The 19600-nt window shown below is 34.7% G+C and overlaps 1 protein-coding gene across 2 annotated transcripts in view; it reads right to left on the bottom strand.

The window, feature by feature from the left end:
• Gnf1 (germ line transcription factor 1) overlaps nt 1-19600 on the bottom strand; it is a 406700-nt gene that overhangs the window by 30842 nt on the left and 356258 nt on the right. For both annotated transcript variants that reach the window (XM_090411514.1, XM_090411513.1), the window contains one exon: nt 10240-10431. In XM_090411514.1, the coding sequence (XP_090267640.1) occupies nt 10240-10431 (192 nt within the window). The remainder of the gene's footprint in view (nt 1-10239; nt 10432-19600) is intronic.

Raw genomic sequence — 19600 nt, 5'->3', positions numbered from 1 at the left:
TTCCACTATAAAATATTTACTAATGAAAAATGCTTAGAAAACTAAAATGACAAATTCCAGGAGAACCTCTCGTGGCTCAGCGGTTGAGAAACACTGATTTGGAGTACGTTAGAATTGGATAAGTACCAGATCGACATGATAGGAGTGACTAAAACAAAAAAGCCAAAAACTGGTGAGATCTTTCTGAGCAATAAATACAAGGTTAATCTTCTTGAATGACAGGCAATTTCAAGTAGAGTGATGTGGACAAATATCAGAATGAGGAACTGGACAATGAGACTCATTTGTGCCTATGGTCCAAACAGAGGTTCTACTAAGGTAGAAGTGGAGGAATTTATTGAGGCTTTAGAGAAAGCAACTGACACAATGAAAGATTAGTCCTTGTTGGAGATCTAAATAACAGAGTAGGAAATAATTTTCAGACATACAAAAATATTTTGAGAAAATTTGGAGAAAAGAGTAAAGCTGATAATAATGGCAAATACCTATTGGATTTCTGCTCAGGACATGGACTGATTATTATTAACACAATATTCCAACATAAAATTGTGGACAAATTTACATGGAGAGAGGAGGCAAGGAATAAGAAAAGTCTCACTGACTATGTTATTGTTGATAGTGATGTTTTCTCATTGGTGCAAGACACTAGAGTGTACAGAGGATTTGAAATTAAAAGTGATCACAATTTTTTCTTGAGCAGGATAAAACTGAATATCATATTAAAAGAAGAACACGAAAGAAAGTTTTAAAGTGAATAAAAGTTGAGCAGCTCTCAGATGTGAACTGTAAACTAAAATACACAAACGTTATTCAAAAATGAAAGAGTATGAGAACAGAAACCAAACCATGGAGCTTCAGTGTCAAACCCTGAAGAAAACATTGATTGATTCAGCCAGAGAGTCATGTGGTGAGGTTGTCTGCAAGAATAATAAAACCAGAACTCCATGGTAGACACAGGAAGTTAAAGAGGCAGTGAAGGAAAAGAAGAAAGCATATCAAAAGTTCCTGCCTATTAAGTCAGCTTGTGCTCTTAGAGTATACAGACACAAATGTAAGAAAGCTAAATACTGTGTAAAACTAGCTAAACAAAAGTCATGGGAGGATTTTGGTAAGAACACAGAAAATAAATAGAGGGAGGCAAGAGATTCTGGAGGTTGTTGAAGAAGCTCAGAAATGGAGGAAAGAGTGTTGTAAAAGGAATTAGTGAGTATAAATGTGACATGAAAACTGGAAAAAAAGATATCCTTGATGTATGGAGTAATTACTTCGAAAAATTGCTAAATGAAACAAGAAGAGACAGCATAGTGGTAAAAAAACACTGACCAGGCATGCAATTAGGAATATATATCAATACTTGAAGTGGAAAAAGCCATCAAAAGCCTGAAATGTGGAAAGGCAGCTAGAGTAGATGATATTCAACCAGAAATGCTAAATTATGCAGGTATAAAAGTCTTATAGGGCTGCACTGCATAGTTCAGAAGGCCTGGACAGAGGGACAAATGATGAACCTATAGAACAAGTAAATTCCAGATGATTTTAGTAGAACTCTCATAGTACCCATATATAAAAAGGGAAATAAAACTGAATGTGAGAATTACAGACGTATTTCTCTACTGAGTGTTTCGGTAAGATATATGCAAGTATACTTGAGAAACAGTTGAGAAGGATTATGGAAGAGAGGCTTGTTGAAGAACAAGCTGGATTCAGGCCAAATAGAGGCTGTCAGGATCAGATTTTCACTTTACGACAAATAGTTGAGTAATCATGGGAATATAAAAAAGACCTGTATTTAAGTGTAGATCTAGAAAAGGCATATGACAAGGTGCCAAGAGAAAAGCTATTCAAAACGCTACAGTTGTATAGTGTCAATGGAGCATTATATCAAGCAATACTTAGTTTTATTTGAGTTGTAAGTCAGCAGTTAGAAATGAAGGAAGTACAGGAAGATGTTTTATGTTAGATCTAATGTCAGACAAGGATGTAGATCTGTGTGCGAAGGTTTCTTCCAGAAACCTTTGCACACAAATACTTCAAAATATTTCAAATTGGTTCAGTAGTTTGAGAGATAGATTATGATATTGAGACCACATGTTTATTAAATACGAACCGGATACGTGAAAACCCGACAAGTTTCGTAAGTCTTATGACTTACATCATCAGGGGCATTGGTGGTTAAACACAACTAACAAAAATTAAATTCACAGTCCATTTGATGTTTCTAACTGTAACATTGAAATTGAAAAACATTGAAAAAATTGAAATTTCAATTTCAATTTTATCAATGTTACAGTTAGAAACATCTAACTATGACTTTGTTAGTTCTGTTTAACCTTTTTTTATACACCAATGCCCCCAATGATGTAAGTCATATGACTTATGACACTTGTCAGGTTTTCACGTATCCTGTTTTTATTTAATAAACATGTAGTCTCAATACCAGAATCTATATCTCGAAGGATGTATATTATTCCCTCTGTTATTTATTATCTATATGGATCATATTATGAAGGAAAGTGGTATTAAACCTGATATCAAAATTGATGATGTTAATCTCAGCTCTTTACCTTATGCGGATGATGTTATACTTCTAAACAAATCTGCAAGATTCCCCGACTAAATTGAATAACTGTTGTGATAGATATGGTATGAAGGTCAGCAATAACAAGACAAAGACAATGAAAATATTCAGAAGCATTGAAAACATCAACTGTATTGTTAATGTTGAACCTATAGAACAAGTAAAACATTACTGCTACTTAAGCATGATTTTTAGTGAAGATGGTAAATTAAATATGGAAATAGACAACAGAATCAAAAAAGCTGGTATGGGAGGAAGTCAACTGAATAAATTTATACAGAATTAGAGAGAAATTAGTCAAAACACTAAATTAGCTATATATAAGACAGTGCACAAACCAATTTTAAGTTATGCTATCTGAGAGCTGGGTTAGAAGTAAAACACTTGACAAAAGACTAGAGACCGCAGATATGAGAGTCCTGAGAAAGATTAGAGGTGTGAACAGATGGCATCAGTGGCAATATCATATTAAAAACAACGATATTAGGAAAGAACTTGACACAACACGGATGTGTCCGCAGAGCTAATCTCAGGTGGTATGGTCACTTAAACAGAATGGGAGAGGAAGGATTAGCAAAACAAATGTTATCTGCCAGGTTGGCAGGAAAACGAACCAGAGGAAGACCAAGATATAGGTGGATTGATACCGTACAAAGTGTCTTAGAAGATAGAAACAAATCTGCAAGAAGCATTTGAATTATCATATCTGATAATGTTGGAGTCTTGATAGGTAACGGATTGATTTGGAGGAAAAATTGTATATAGGAAGTTAGTAATGATGTAAATTTTTCATGTATTACTATCATATCCTGTACACCCCTTGAGGGTACATGTTGGGAATTTGATGATGATGATGAAGAATTTAAGAGTTGAAAATAAAGAACAAAAGGAACAAAAAAAAACCCTGTTATATACATGGCAGGCCAGCAACAAGACAGTGTTCTGGCCATTTCATTTAAAATATAGTCCGACGTAAAACAGAGATAACTAACTCTGAGCTTGTTTTGTAGTTTAATGAGACAATGTAGTTCGCGAGGTTAGCCGAGTGGCTATATTTGAATGGTTTTTATGGGAGTGATGTGAGAAGCCATTTGTAGAAAGGAGAGTAATGATTGTGGTGAATAGTAGATCTGAGGAAGTAAGCAATATGTGGAAGAGCATGTGAGAGTAGAGTAAGAAAAATTGAAGGAGTGAATGGTGAGTCAAGTGGTGTGAATGAGCAGAATAAGAGAACTGGAATGCAAGACGGAAATGAGGGAGAGTGGATAGTTTCACTGGAAGTAGTAGTGAACATAACATAGCAGACAGTAAAGTCATGGGATTGCTCTGAATGTAAGGGGAGCATTTGAATCTAGAAAGGAATGGCAAAATATCACATCTGGGATGTATCATCATTAGGACTGTTATAGACCAAGGAATAAACTACTGTGTTTGTTTACAAACTGTTGCCGGAAGTATCAGAAATAAAGGAAATGAAATTGTTCCATTGTTCAAGCTTGTTTGCCTCAGAATAGTTTGAATAAGTGAAACATGGCTGGATGAGGACAACATCGTGACAGATAATAGAGATGGAGGAGAGTTTTTTGTGAAGATAGAAAGAGCAGGAAGGGTGGGGGAGGTGCTGTTGAGAGCAAAGGAGTTATTCCCAGGATAAATATTTAGTTGACTGTTGCCATAGACCTGGCAATGTGGAGAGTAGTGACAAGAAAATGAATATACAAATTAGCATACCTGATAAGAAAAGAGTAATCATTGAGTGATTTTAATTATGGTCATATAGGTTGGAATGAAGATATGGCATCTGCAGGCAAACAGAATAAATTTCTCAAGTTTTTGATGGAAAGTAATGAGTGGTGAATAGTAGATCTAAGAAAGTAAGTGATATGTGGAAGAGCATGAGAGTAGAGTAATAAAGATTGAAGGAGTGGTTGTGAATGTCAAGTGGTGTGAATTAGACAGTATATAATCCCAGACCCTTGTGAGGATCAAGGGTTTGGATTTAATCATCATATCCAAAGATTTTATTATAAATGAGATGTCCAATCTCCCTCTAGTTGGTGAGAGTGACTATGAAGTGATTACCTCAGTGGTGGCCAGTCATATGAGAATTTTTGTGAGAAAAGTTTATATGTTGAACTACAAGGCTGTAGATTGTGAAAAGCTCAGGAGACTGTATAAGGAATGAGGAATTGGGTCAAATAGAAATATCAGTGCTGCTTGGGTGCTACTCAAGAACTATCTAGCAAAAGCAATGTCTGGATGTATTTCAAGGATTAGGAGGTTATATAAGGTAAGTGTGAAATGAATGAATATGTTAAGCATACAATCTGGAAGAAGGTAACATAAGATGGGGGGTAGTAATCATTTGCATGAGGAGTACAAAGGGTAGATGAAAAAGCAGACTCTCTTGGTAATGAATGCAAAAGGTCAGTGTTGCAAAGTGTAAGATTTGAAAATGCAGAAAGCAAAGATGGAATGTAGAGTGTACAATTGGTAGGGATGTCTTAAAGGAGGTGATGCTGGATAAGAACCTAAAATTTAGTGGATACCTTGCTAAAACTGTGAAGGCAACCCAACAGATTATGAAAGTGATGCAGTGGAACTAATGTGCAGAAGGGAGAGAGAGAGTATAGTTTCATTGAACCTTGATTAGGCCACATGTATATTATTGTGCACAGATTTAGTTGTCTGGTTTTCAAAAGGATATATAGATATTGGAAAGGGTCCAGAGATTATTGACTAAGGTGTTTACTGGTCTCTTGAATGTTGAATACGAAGAAATTGAGACAATGCAATTTGCAAAACCTAGTAGATAGAAGGGGAGGGGGCGGCATATGATTGAGACATAAGCTGGTAAGGGTTTTTTTCCAGATTAATTGTGATGACTATAAATTAAAGATACCAAGAAATTATATTCTTGGTTTAATCCTTTATCCAAGTGTGAGCAGGCGGGTTTGCGCCTGAACTGTTTTCAGGACTGGGGCAACTCGTATAAAAAAGCTAATGGGTTCAAGGAGTGGTATGATAAACTTTGAATTTCCTAAAAATGACCTCCCACGATGAGTCTTTTGACTCCATGGAGGCCTGGATAATAATAATAATAATAATAATATATGCTTCGCAACCATATGCCTGGGAAAGAAGTGCTCTGGGTTCGATTCCCCATTGCTGATGTGAGCAGCTTAGGATCTTTCTCAGACATAGTCAGGTTAGCCGGTCTTGGGCATGAACTGCAGGGTCTTTCTCCCCAGTTTATCTGGGGTGTTTCATCCTGCATGCAGGAAAACCGGCTTTGAGAATTTAACACCTCTACAAACATAGAATACACCAGGAGGCATAGGGCTAGCCACTTTATTCTTGTGTACGGCCACGGTTAAATGAATAGAAAAACCCTCGACCTCAAGATAAAAGAGGGAAAAAGGAAGAAGAAGAATAAAATGATGATGATTTGGGATGTTTCATGAGTAGATAGGACCTTTTTGTATTTATGGTATATTGGGTGGTTCTTATTGCTAGAGATTTAGAGCAACATAATTTGGTTTCGTTTTCTTGGAAATCAATAAGATTTCCAAGAAATCTTATTGTTTTATGGCTTTATAAAAGTTTTGGTTATATGGGAATTTTAACATGACATGGGATTCTGACATGCTTCTTTGTGAACAAAGTACATAAGGCTGGGTGAATAGAAAAATCTATTTGTTGATGGGGATACTGTCAAGAACAAAAGATGAGTATTTGTAGGCATTAATGAATCGTTAATATAACATTTTTTTGATATGGGGTAGGTTCCAAAGGTTTCTGGACTGACATACAAAATTCTTGCCAATTTTAAAATGCTATGCATGACAGATAGCACCATCCATGAGGAGCTTAGTGTACCAGTTTCAACTCTCTACCTGCGTCATTCAATTGGAGGCACTTGTTTGACCAACACGTGGCATGCTAAGTGGCTGTAATGTTAAAAATTGAGTACTGTGCTGTGATAAAGTATTTCATTAAAGAAGAGCTTTCTCCAACTGCTATAAAACAGCAATTGGATGGTGTTTATGGGGAAGCTTCTTCATATTCCACCATGAAGAAATGTGCTAAGCAGTTTTGCCTAGAAAGAGAGAGCATTGAAGATGATCCTCATAATGTTGAAAGTTAATTTTTCACTTGGTTAGACTATAATAAATTTAGTTCAATCCTTTATCCAAGTGTGAGCAAACAAAGTTTGCACCTGAAAATATCTTCAGGACTGAATATGGTGTTGTACTACCTTACCCGGGTAAGGTAGTACAACACCGGGAAACTCGCAGCAAAGGTGGACCAAGCTACCATCACTCCTATTCCAGTATCCCCATAATGCAAAATGTTATGCATTAAGGGATTGGCCACTACCCAGACTAGTTTCGACTTTTATTGAGGTCTCTTCAGTGGAAGCCAGGCCCAGTGGTGGAGATACCAGACAGAAGCAATAGCGAGGTCATCTTTACCTATAGGAGTTGCCAAAAGGTGTGCCACCTTTTTTTGCTCACACTTGGATAAGGATTAAACTAAATTTATTATTAAGATCCTCATAATGGTTGGCCTGTGGAAGTGATTACTGAGGAAAATGTCTATCTTGTTGAGGAGGAACTTCTCAATGACAGATAACTGAATCTCAAAGCAATCTTAGCAAGACTGGGGCTTTCTATAAACAACCATCTTTTACATCATTTGCAAGAAGTTTCACATGACGAAGGTCAGTGTCCCGACTTCTGTCTTCAATTCAGAAGAAGCATCGTGTGACCTGTTCCTGCAAATTTTTAGAGCTTTGCCAAGGGGAATTAGAGAGAAATGCTGGAATCCATTGTCATCCGTGGATGAAACCATGGCCCTTTATTATGATCCTCTTTCCAAAAGGTGAATTCATGGAGTGGTGCAAACTAAGTGAAGTGCTGCCGAAAAAACCCAAGGACACTCAGTCCACCTAGAACAGTGGCTCCAAACCTTTTTCCACTTGTGGACCCCTGTTAAACCCATTTCTATAAATTGTACCCCTTGTTTTTAAATACTGATATTTATTGTTCCATAACTAATGTTTTGCATTTTGTTTACTTTACTTGTTTTTCCACCATTACTGATTATTTTCGTGTACTCCTGAACGGCACAGCACAGACCCCGGGGGTACGTGTACCACATGTTGGGAACTGATGACCTAGAAGATCATGGTAATAATCTTTTGGGGTTGCTAGGGAATTCTCTTGATTGACTTCAAGGAAAGAAATACCACCATGAATGCAGAATATTATGCTTCACTTCTGCACAAACTGCATGACACCATTATGGAGAAGAGACAAGGAATACTGAGTCGTGGTGTTTGTCTGCTTCAAGACAATGCTCCAGTCGATACAGCTACTGTTGTGAAGGCTGCAGTGAAGGACTGTGGATTCCAGGAGATTGAACAGCCCAGATCTAGCACCCAGTGACTGCTACATCTTCTAGAAACTGAAGAAACACCTTTGAGGAAGAAAATTTGCAGGTGACAATGAGGTGAAAGATGAAGTTTTAGGCCATTTTGCAGACAAAAGTACAGACTATTTTTTCAAGGGCATAGAACTGTTAATTTAAAGATGTAAAAGGTTTGTTGAAGTAAAGGGAGATTATGTTGAAAAGTGACAGAGTTTTTTTCTTTCTATCACCTCTTAGAGTTAGTCAGGCTGGAAACTTATGGAACTACCCTTGTATAAGGGTGACAAGGTGAAATTCAAATAATTTTCATTGTTAGTGGGTTTGTGGTATATTTTGGTACTGATGACTGGATCTCATGAGAGTCAGGTTTAAGTTCATGGATTTATTTTCTTTGTATTCAATGGAGAATGGCATTCACATTATTAATACATAATAATGTGAATGCCATTAGAGATACTAGCAGGTAGAGAAGGAGATAGGATGTTTTCATGTGTAAGGAAAAGTTCAACGAGTAGACTGCTAACACTCTGGCCCATGGGAAGACCAAAAATTTGTTTGTAAAGATGGTCATTGTATTTAAAGGAATTTGCAAAGATTATTTTTGTTAGTGAGAAGATACCTGAAGGAGATAATTTTGTAAGTTCCAATAAGTTCTAGTCATTTACAAGAAGTGTATGAATGATATATAAGGTTTAGGCACATTAATATTAGCATATATAGAAAGAATATATCTAAAAATGAGAGAATATTACTAGGAAATATAGAGATTTATTTAATATGTTAAAATTTTAATATGATAAAAATAGAATCACTGTTGAGGTCACATTGTTGATTTCCAAGAAAATGAAATCAAATTATCTATCTACCTTATCTACTCCTGCCCTTGTGGCAATTAGATAGACATGCTAACATGCCATAACGTTGTTTATAAATCATCAGTCAACAGTGCAATGCCTATTACATTGGATACATTCGTTCCATAAAGTCACAACCAGAATACTTACTTTTCATCACTAAGAAAAAAATAACAAAAACACATCATCAACAACAAAGATTCCACTATTGAGAAATCCTTACACACAATATACTTCATCCAAACAAACACTCCTGAAATTGAGGTCACCACTGTTAATTTCCAAGAAAACGAAATCAGCTTATCTATCTACCCTACCTATTTTTGCTCTTGTGGCAATTAAATAAAATAAATTACTTCCCACAACTCTCAAACCAATCAGACTCCCTGACACTCTCAAACCAGTCAATGTCATGTCCCCAATACTCTTGAACTGTCTAATTCATCTCAATACATTGTCTCATTAAACCATGCAGTAGGCACATAGTTATTTTTGTTTTATGTCCAATGATGTTTTAAATGAAATAACTAGCACATTGTCATATTGTTGGCTTGCCATGCATAACAATTTTTTTTTGTTCCTTTTGTGCTTTATTTTCAACTCTTTTAAATTCATAATTTAATTAATTTTTCAGCAGCTCCTTTATTCATGGTTTTTTTGGCTACTTAACTGACCAATTACGGGTTCTTCGTCATCAACACCTCTTAACTGCATACCATCTCAGCTCTGATCAAGTCCAGTTCCAAGTATTATGTCATTCTTACTTTCAAAAAATGCAAGCAGGGAGGTATGTAAAATTAATAATCTTTCTTTAATATAATCCCATTTAATTATTATAAAAAAGGAGTTGCTTCATTACCAAAATAGCTTTGTATTTTTCATCAGTTTAACCTGGCGTTAGTAAGGTGGGAAAATGTAACAAATGTGATAACGTGGGGTCCCACACTAAACTTGCTTGTGTGCAACAGCCTGTCGTCTATGGCGTCAAGTAGCGGGTTACAGGAGGGGAAGCTATACTGAGGCATGACTCACTGCCATGCGTTGTTAAAAAGTTATAGTCAATTTAAAATCTTTAGGGTCTGTGACACCCCACCTTACTAACACCAGGTTAATATCAAATTTTAGGAGCTTCATGATAGTATCAAATTATTTTAAGTATTGAATCGAGGTTTTTCTAATGAAAGAGGTGCTGTTAGTGAGTTCCCTATAAACACAGTGCAACAGTACTAAGCTCAAGAAGCAGTCCTATCTTGCAACCACTGAACCACTAAGCTGTGGTTGGGTGGGTGGAAGATTGAACTAGTAGGAAGTCAGATGTCATGTACTTCACTTTATTTCAGTAGTTTTATGCATTCCTAATATTGCAAATCTCACCTTTATCATAGCATCACTATTTATATCATCTCTTTCTTCTTCTTCTTCTTCATCTATTTTCACATCTTCTTCATTTATAAGACCTGATTCATCCATACCAACAGCTTCCTTTTTAAGCTTTTTAACATTTATTATTGCATATGGATTAAGGATGCCTTTTTTATTGTATGCACGAGTAAATGCTGCTTTAACCTACACAATAATGGAATATTTTGTAATCAAATAATAAATTCTTTGATGTTTAGAAAATTACATTAACATTTTGATCATACTGACTACTACTACCAATAAAATAAGTGTTTTTTTATTAATACTTTAAAATGCATGGACAGGGTAGTGCATGAAAATATTGGTATTTCTAGATTGTTGATTAACCATGCTACTGGCCAAGACGTCTATAGGCGTCAAGATTATCATAGATGCAAAGTGCATATTAAAATTGCAATAACGTTGATATTACATTGAAATATATGATGGATACAAAGCGCATGAGGATGCGTATTTGACCCATAATGGCCGGTAAGGTGGTTAAAACTAAACAACCTTTAATGATGATTAAAGGTTGTAAATCTTTAATCATCAATGCCATGGCATGGCAGAGCAATAATTAAACTGGTTTTTAAATGAAGCTTAATTTCATTTTAATGGAGAGTGAAACAGTTCTGAGCAACATAACTTGCTTATTTTTATGGACAGAAAAGTAGTCATAGAGGGGAAAATGATCATGTGGACAGTCATGTCAAGTAATGACTTAATTGGGCTTACCTTCTTCAAGACTGCATATATACATATGTAAAATCAGCATGTACAGGTATTTTTTTTATATATGTACTGGTCTCTTGCCCACACAAGTTTGAAAACCTATAGCACTTTAGTTCCATATGTAAACAAATGATCAAGGAGAAAGCAGGAATTTGTTGATGCGCTTCTTGAATAGGCAGATGCAGTCCTTGGCAAAAATAGGATAAGATGTGTACAGAGGGATAGATGAAATGAAAGAGGAGAAGAGATGGATTGAGGCCAGAGAGTAAATGGATGTTGACTTGTAACTGCTTGTAGTGTTGGACTCATGGAAGGTTGTTCAACATAACATTAAAAATGTCAAGAAGTTATATTCTTGGTTTCATCCTTTATCCAAGTGTATACTATATACAAGTAGTCCAGTCGGGAAGGGACTTCACGCGCAAACTTTGTTTGCTTACACTTGGATAAAGGATGAAACCAAGAATATAACTTCTTGGCATCTTTAATTTATTGTATAACCAAGTGGAAAAAAACTTTCAACATTATATATCACATTTCACTGAATATCATTTAACACCAGCTGCTTTTCTACACTGTAGATTTTTGATGGTTTTCTTTGTTTCAAGTTAATAATATGTATTCCTGATTTCATTCTTTTTAGATATTTATTATTAATAATATTTTGTCACTGTTACATGATATTTATTTTTCTATGTGCTTTTCAAAATCTTCCCATACCTTTTGTTTAGCTACTTTTATACAAAATCTCACATTTTTCTCTATATTCTGTAAAAGCCCATGTTGACACGATTTCTTCTTTTCATGAACTGTTTTTAACTTCCACTATGGAGTTCTTATTTTTCTACCTTTACATGCAATTCACCACATGCTTCCCTGACAGAGTCAATTAATTCCTTTAGATTTTACCACTTAGTTATTCCTTTAGATTTTACCTAAGTATTTATTCTTTTTTTTTTTTTTTTTTTTTAAATTTCTTTGTTCCCTGATAATATTTGTATATTTAAATCTAGAGTTTACCAAACGACATTTAAGTGTTGTTTGGTACACAATTTCCTTTTCTATGGGATACTCATTTTTATTCTGCTCAACATCAGGTGGTGCTCAATTTCTATTTCAAATCTCTTGTACAAGCATACAGGGATTAGAAATCCTTTATATCTTGCTCTAATCTGAAGGTGTCTAGCATCATTAGCACTGTTTATTTTCAAAAACATTTCTGTTCACTGCAATTTATGTCCTCCTCTGCTGTTTAAGTATCCAAATCAGTGTTCATTTTTCTTTATATTAGATGCCTCTCTAATGTTGTACCATCATTTTTTTATTTTGGTTTAACCAATAAGAATACAATTTGGTCGGCTAAATCCCAAATTGCCAGCCCTTCCTCGTTCGTTCAGTATCCAAATAGATACCCAACAGGGTGCACCACGAGAAGGTGAGGATTGGACATTAGGTCAGAAGCCCTGGTCGGTTCTCCGCATTCCTTTAAAGGCTATGTGGAGGTCTCCTCTCAGTTATACAGCTTTGGTATGAAGGTCAGCAATAAAAAGACAAAGACAATGAAAATAGGCAGAATCATTGAAAATGTCAACTGTGTTGTGAATGGAGAACCTGTGGAACAAGTAAAACATTTCAGCTACTTAGGCATGATTTTTACTGAAGATGGTAAATTAAATATAGAAATAGACAACAGAATTAGTAAAGCTGGTATGGTAGGAAGTCAATTGAATAAATTCATATGGAATAAGAGAGAAATTAGTCGGAATACTAAATTAGCTGTATACAGGACAGTGTTCAAACCAGTTTTAACTTATGGATCTGAGAGCTGGGTCAGAAGTAAAACACTTGACCAAAGACTAGAGACCGCAGATATGAGAGTCCTGAAAATGATTATAGGCGTGATCAGATGGCATCAATAGCAATATCATATTAAAAACGAGGATATTAGGAAAGAACTTGACATTGTCAGCATCCAGGAATGCGTTAGCAGAGCTAATCTCAGGTGGTATGGTCACCTAAACAGAATGGGCGAGGAAAGATTAGCAAAACAAGTGTTCTCTGCCAGGTTGGCAGCAAAATGACCCAGAGGAAGACCAAGATATAGGTGGATTGATACGGTACAAAGTGCCTTAGACAATAGAAATATAAGATCTGATAATGTTGGAGTCTTGACAAGTAACAGACTGATTTGGAGGAAAATTGTAGATAGGAAGTTAGTAATGATATAATTTTTTCATGTAGTACTATCATATCCCGTACACCCCTTGTGGGTACATGGCAGGAATTTGATGATGATGATGCCTCTCTAATGACTCAAGGTTCTTCTACTTCTTCATTCTAGCATCGTCTGTGGGACAAGAGGCAGAATCAAGTCTCACCGTCCAATTTCCCAATTTGAAATTTGCTCACATTACTTTACTGGAACTTGCATTCAAGAAGTAAATCACCTCATACTTATTTAAAACAATCTCATCCGTTTTGATCTTATTTTCAGTGATGCTAATTATGCAATATAGACTATCAGTATATGAATACAGATGTCCTACAGTATTTTGCTTTAATTAATGTAAACTTAAATATTCAGTTTCAAATTACAGTTTCTGTTGTTAGTGTGAGAAAAGCACAAAATTAATTATAATTTTGTTTATATAATTGGGCATTGTTTAATATATTGTGTTTAAATACAGTGGTCAGTTTTAACGAACTGGATGTAGTAGAACAGGGATTCCCAACCTTTCTGGTCCCCTTATCCCCTTGGCTTTTAGTAAATTATCTGATACCTCCTATTCATTATAATAAGAAATAAATTCTTAAGTTTACCATACAGATTCAAAGAATATAAGAAATAAACAATAATTAAGTTTTCATAAAAGCTTTATTCGGTAAATAAATCAATTAAATTATCATAAAATTGTAAAATCTTTATTAAACTGCAGTAAAATCAACTAGTGAGACACTTGATTCTGTTTCTTATCCACCAACAGTTTTATTCTTGGTACAGTTTTTGAAATAGATACCTGCATATCATGTTCAGGCTCCAGTTTGTTTCTTGTTTTGGACTTGATTGAAAACAGAACTGAGAATCCTGATTCACATAGATAAGTTGTTATAAATGGAATTATAGCCATGTAAGCATGTTTGATGATAACGGGATATGTTTATCCAAGTGTACACCAAAAATTTTGTAACTTCATTGATTGGAATTCAATTCGGAGTTTCTTGCTATTACAGAGATCAATTAGCTTGTCTTTCACTGGGTTGTTGTCAGTGATTTTTTCTAAATCAATATGAAAAGGGTTACGTATCCAGACTTCATTCAATTGGTCAGGAGGAATTATTCTTGCAAGTGTCTCTTTTAAAGTTTTTAAATGCAATATAATGCTATCACGAACTTCCTGTTTTAGTTCATATGCCAGATTTGAAGTGATTTCATCAAGAGATTTGAAATTGGCAAAGTTACCTAACTCCACCCTTCTTCCCCAGAGAGTCAATTTTTCTTGAAACGATTGTATCTTTTCTTCAGCCTCCGCAAGAATGACATCTGTACCTTGCAGTGAATTGTTCACAGAATTAAGAATTCCAAATACATGAAAGATAAGTCAGAGAAATCTCAAAGTTTGGATCTTTGAAATATGAAGCAAAAGCAGATTCTTTTTTTGACTAAAAAAATTTCAATTAAATTTCTAAGTTCAAAAACCCTTTCTAAAACATTTCTTCTGGATAACCATCATACTTCTGTATGAAGCAGCAGTATGATATGATCTGCTCCAACCTCTTCACACAAAGATTTAAACACACGGTGATTCAATGCTTTTGCTTTGATAAAATTCACAACTTGAACAACAACATCCAAAACGGCTTTCAAATTATGTGGAAGTGTTTTAGATGCTGAGCATACTGGTGAAGGATGCAATGGCTTGTAAAAATATTTCGGTTGATTTCTTCAACTAATGCGGTGAAACCAAACCTAATTTTCTCCCCAACATAGCGAGAACCGTCAGTACAAATAGATTCCACTAATTCCGATGAAAGGCCATTTGAATAAAAAAATTATTCACCAAATTCATAATGTTCACTGCCTTTGTTGTTTCTTTTAAGGATTTACAAAAAAGAAATTCCTCTTTTATTTCATTCTGATGTATATATCTAGTAAAAACAAGAAGCTGTGTGCAGTTAGACACATCAGTTGATTCATCCAACTGTAAACTAATTCTTGCCGGACTTTTCTTGATTTCCTCCACTACCTGTAGACGTATGTCTTCTGACATTTCTAGAATCTGATCACAAATTGTATTATTTGATAATGGTATTTGTACAATTTTCTCTTTTGCTTCTTTACCACACATCAATTCAACCATGTCCATAGCACACGGCTTCACTAATGTCTCAGCAATTGTATGTGGTTTCTTTTCTTTGGCGACCCTCAATGTGACGTGATAACTGGCCTCCAGTGCTGGCTTCTTCGGGGTAATAAATCCATGGTCATGAAGTGTGATATTCTTACCAAATCGTGCTCGTTTTATTCTAAATGAGGACTCTGACTCGTTAGAATGTTCGGGATGAACATTCTGAAGATGCTCTCTCAATTTTGATGGCTTCATACTGCCACTGCTGAATATCCTGGAGCAAATGAAGCACCGTGGCTTTTGCACACTTTCTTTGTCAAGCACAAAAGTAAAACCATATTGCACATATGAATCTTGGTAACAATGTTTCTTTGGAATGGTCATTCCTTGGTTCTGCAAAAATAATATTTTTTTGTATATAAATCCTGATCTAACCTTTCATTTTAAAAATAAGCTAAAAAATAAATAATATTTTAATGTATTTAAATCTTGATCTATCCTTTCATTTTTAGAATAGGCTAACAATAAACTATAAGCTACTTACAATTAGATTAAAATTTAGTCGGCAAAAGTAATTTAGCTCACCTATGTTTATCACTAAAACGTGTATACTGTGAGCATGTCGAAATGAAGCAGTTGGAGTGTGTACCATACAGTAAGTCACGCACATGTGCAGATGCCATGGAGGCGAGCCTCGAGGGAGTGCCAATCTAGCAATTTCACTAGCTATCTTGAATCTTAACCAGGCATTTTGAGTTAACGGACCCTGCAGTGAGAAAAAAGTCTATGCAACCTCACTGTGTCCAAAAAAAGACCTGAAATGTTGCTAGTGTGGCTGACAGACAGTACCAACATGGAAGAGCCCAAAAATGATGATAACATAACTATTTTTGGAATATATTAATAGCTAATATACTTATTTACCTGCTATTCACCATACCCCCTGGGGGTACGGGTACCCTAGGTTGGGAACTCCTGTAGTAGAAGATTTGCTGGTAAGTTAGTGTATCCAACATAAGGATTATAATTTAACCACGCTACCGGCCAAGACGTCTATAGACGTTCACGTTATCATGGATGCGAAGTGCTTATTAAAATTGTAATACCATTGTTGTAACAATGAAATATATGATGGATACGAAGCGTATGCGGATGCGTATTTGATCCATAACGGCCGGTAAGGTGGTTAATGTTTGTGCGTAAAATACATAAATTAAAATGACTTACTTATTTTACTGAAAGTGTTGAGTTTTTACCACTTTAAAATACAGCCTGTGAAGTTAACACATAATGTCAGTGGTTTCTCTTGCTTAATGAATGGAACAGAACTGGAATTATAATGTGTGTGTGGGAGCATGTCTGAGTGAAAAGAACATGGTAACTAGTAAATGGATGGAAGAGAGAGAGATGCAACAGAGATATACATATGTAGAGATATTGAAGAATTTTTTGGAATAAGTTAGTAAAAGTTCTATTAGTAGTAGTCTTTCATAAAGAAAAAGACGCTTTGAAGATTTAACTATTATGCTACAAAGTAACTGGGAAAACGGTTGTGAAAGAAATTAAAGGAAATTTGGAAGGTGATAAATGAACTTCTCATATGGGAGGAGAAATGTTTATTGGATATTAAAAGTTCCATTATAACAGTAATGATTTAATGGCTGTTTCAGAATAAATACAGCAAGTTGAAGTGTTCAATCCTTTTTTCCTTGGAAATTCTTCATACAGGAAGAGGAAAAGATTATGAATCTTGAAGTCAAAAGTAGAAAGAAGGATCATTTTTGTGCAACTTTTTTAGAAAGAAAGTATAAGAAGAATGCTAGACAGTGTCTAAAATTGATAATTTTACTGTCCAAGTCTGAACTTTTTGTATCTCTTATAAACAGGGAAATCTAGAGTTATTTTCCAAGCCTTTCATAAGAGAAAAAAATTTTCAGGATAAGGAACTGTTTCTGCTGAAGAGTTAAAGAACCTTTCTTTCAAGAAAAGTCCAGATAAGAGAAACAGATGTTATTTCAAGCTAAAATAATTTTGGGCTCATAAAGATGTGATTTAGTTAATTAGTTTTTTAGATTTTAAGATCAGATACTGTGTGGGGAAAGTTCAGAATAATGAATATTTCTTTTAATGTACAATAAAATCTCTCTTAATCAGCAACAATGGGACTTCACCGATTCTGGATATGAGATTTTGCTGGATAATTGAATATATATTTCGAGAACTTATCTGTTCATGTTTTGTGATGCCATCTGTAGAAATTGTAGCATGCAAAGTTCGTTGATCGTGTTTTTCGATCTGCTGTCCATAATTAAATAAATAACATAAAAAAACATGCACATTTTTTAAAATTTAAAACACATATACATAATTTTATATTTCACAAAATCAAATTTAAATAGCATTTAAAAATTACAGTATGTAATATCACATGACATGTGACAGTGTTGCCAGAATGCAAGCCCATTGCATATTTTTCTTATCTCACAGGATTAAATTTCGGGTTTAAATTTAGACCTTCGAAAGTGCCATTATTTTGGTATTGTTGGTTACAAGAGATTTTACTGTATTTTAGTTTAATGTATTAAACTGTTTTCATTTTTGTATTTGGAAGTGTGAAGACTCAATCAGCTTAATTATTGAGGAAGTAAAGATTGATTATTAAGAATTAAAAGAATTATCATGGTAAAATATATGTCGCAGGGAAATGATGAAAATAGGGATTTGATCAAATCCCTAAGGGATATGATCAATTCATGGAAGATGTTAAAATAACAACTCTGTGGGGTGATTTCCCTGAAGAAAGTAAGTGATTTGATCAAATCCCTTAACTGTTTTAGTGAAAAGATGAAATAATATTGTTTAGATATTAAAAGTATTTATTTAGTAAACCATGCATTATTAAATGTAGAATAGTTAATACAATAGTCATTGAAACACAAATTATTTATTCGAAACTAATTAACAAAAGAAAGAGGTACTTAAGCTGATATTTTTAAAAACAAAAAGGATATTTTTAGTGAAATTTTAAACATTTTTCGTGAATGTAATTAATAAATAATAATGTTTATTCATTTTTATTAAAACACGTTGTTGATTTGTGGCATCTCAAGTTACAAAGTACGTTACTTTTTTTACAGGCACATCTTTTTGTTTTACATTGTAATTTGGATTGCTCACAGGAACACTTCTTAAATCCTTGACCTCCAAATACGGATAATTTTCCTGCAATCTCACGCAGACTTAGGTTAATCTGTGGAACTGTTTCGGTAAATGTTGTAGTAGCTATTTGAAGAGCGTTTCTAGGTAGCCAATCTTTTATAATTCCAACTGAGGTACCAATTTGGTATAAATTATTTTTTACATTTCATGCGATCCCCACGATGTTATTTCCATCTAATGGGCCTCTATCTACCTTAGGTACATACACCAAAACCATGGAATTCACTAACACATCTTTAAATTTCTTCAAAGAAACTTCTTTCATTTTTTCAGCTGATCTTTTCAGGTGTTTTGCAGCATTTTCCCTTTGATCTTTAATGCTGTCTTCTTTTTGGCATAAATAGCATAGAATTTTCGATCCATATCCTTCTTCTCCTACTGTATTTCCACATATTGAGTGCACCGGATTTTTACAAATGTCACATGAATGGGCTCCAGTAGATTCCATTCTACAAACAACACAACATGCTTTACTGTTGCTGACAGCTGCTTCCCCTTCTGATGCAAGTAACACTACAGATGTTTTAACTGTTGAAGCAGGAGTTGAAGTAGAGTTGTTAACTGGTTCGAGTTGTCTTATTGTCGATAAAGAAATTGATTCAATTTCTGGTAGATCCTCTAAATTTATAGCCTTTTTGGTGAGTAAATCAGCTGCCGGTAGATCGTGTGACATTGAAGTGTTATTGTTGGTTGATTTAACTATTAATAGATCATTTGAAGTTGAAGCATTGTAATCAATTAATTCAGATGCTGGTGGATCTTTTGAAGTTGAAGTGTTGTTGTTGTTCTCTAAGGAAGCTGCTGGTAAGTCTTCTGGTGTTAAAATAATGTCATGGTCCTGCTGATTAAGAAGTAGATCCAAGTCCTCTTCAGTAACAAGTTTTTCAAGCAACTCTTTTGAAATATGACTAGATTGGAGTCCTGTTTTAGGTTCTGTTCCAAATAAAGCTTTGTAAGGTGATGGCAATGAAAGTGTTAATGGTTCGATGAAAAGAGGAATTCTTTTGGAATTGAACAAAGTAACAACCTATAGC

The sequence above is a fragment of the Typopeltis vanoorti genome, chromosome 21 (genome assembly GCF_054136105.1).
Source record: "Typopeltis vanoorti isolate ZY-2024b chromosome 21, IOZ_Tvanoo_1.0, whole genome shotgun sequence".
NCBI lineage: Eukaryota > Metazoa > Arthropoda > Arachnida > Uropygi > Thelyphonidae > Typopeltis > Typopeltis vanoorti.
Note: the sequence above shows the minus strand (reverse complement) of the source record. Positions and strands in the feature narration are given on the sequence as shown.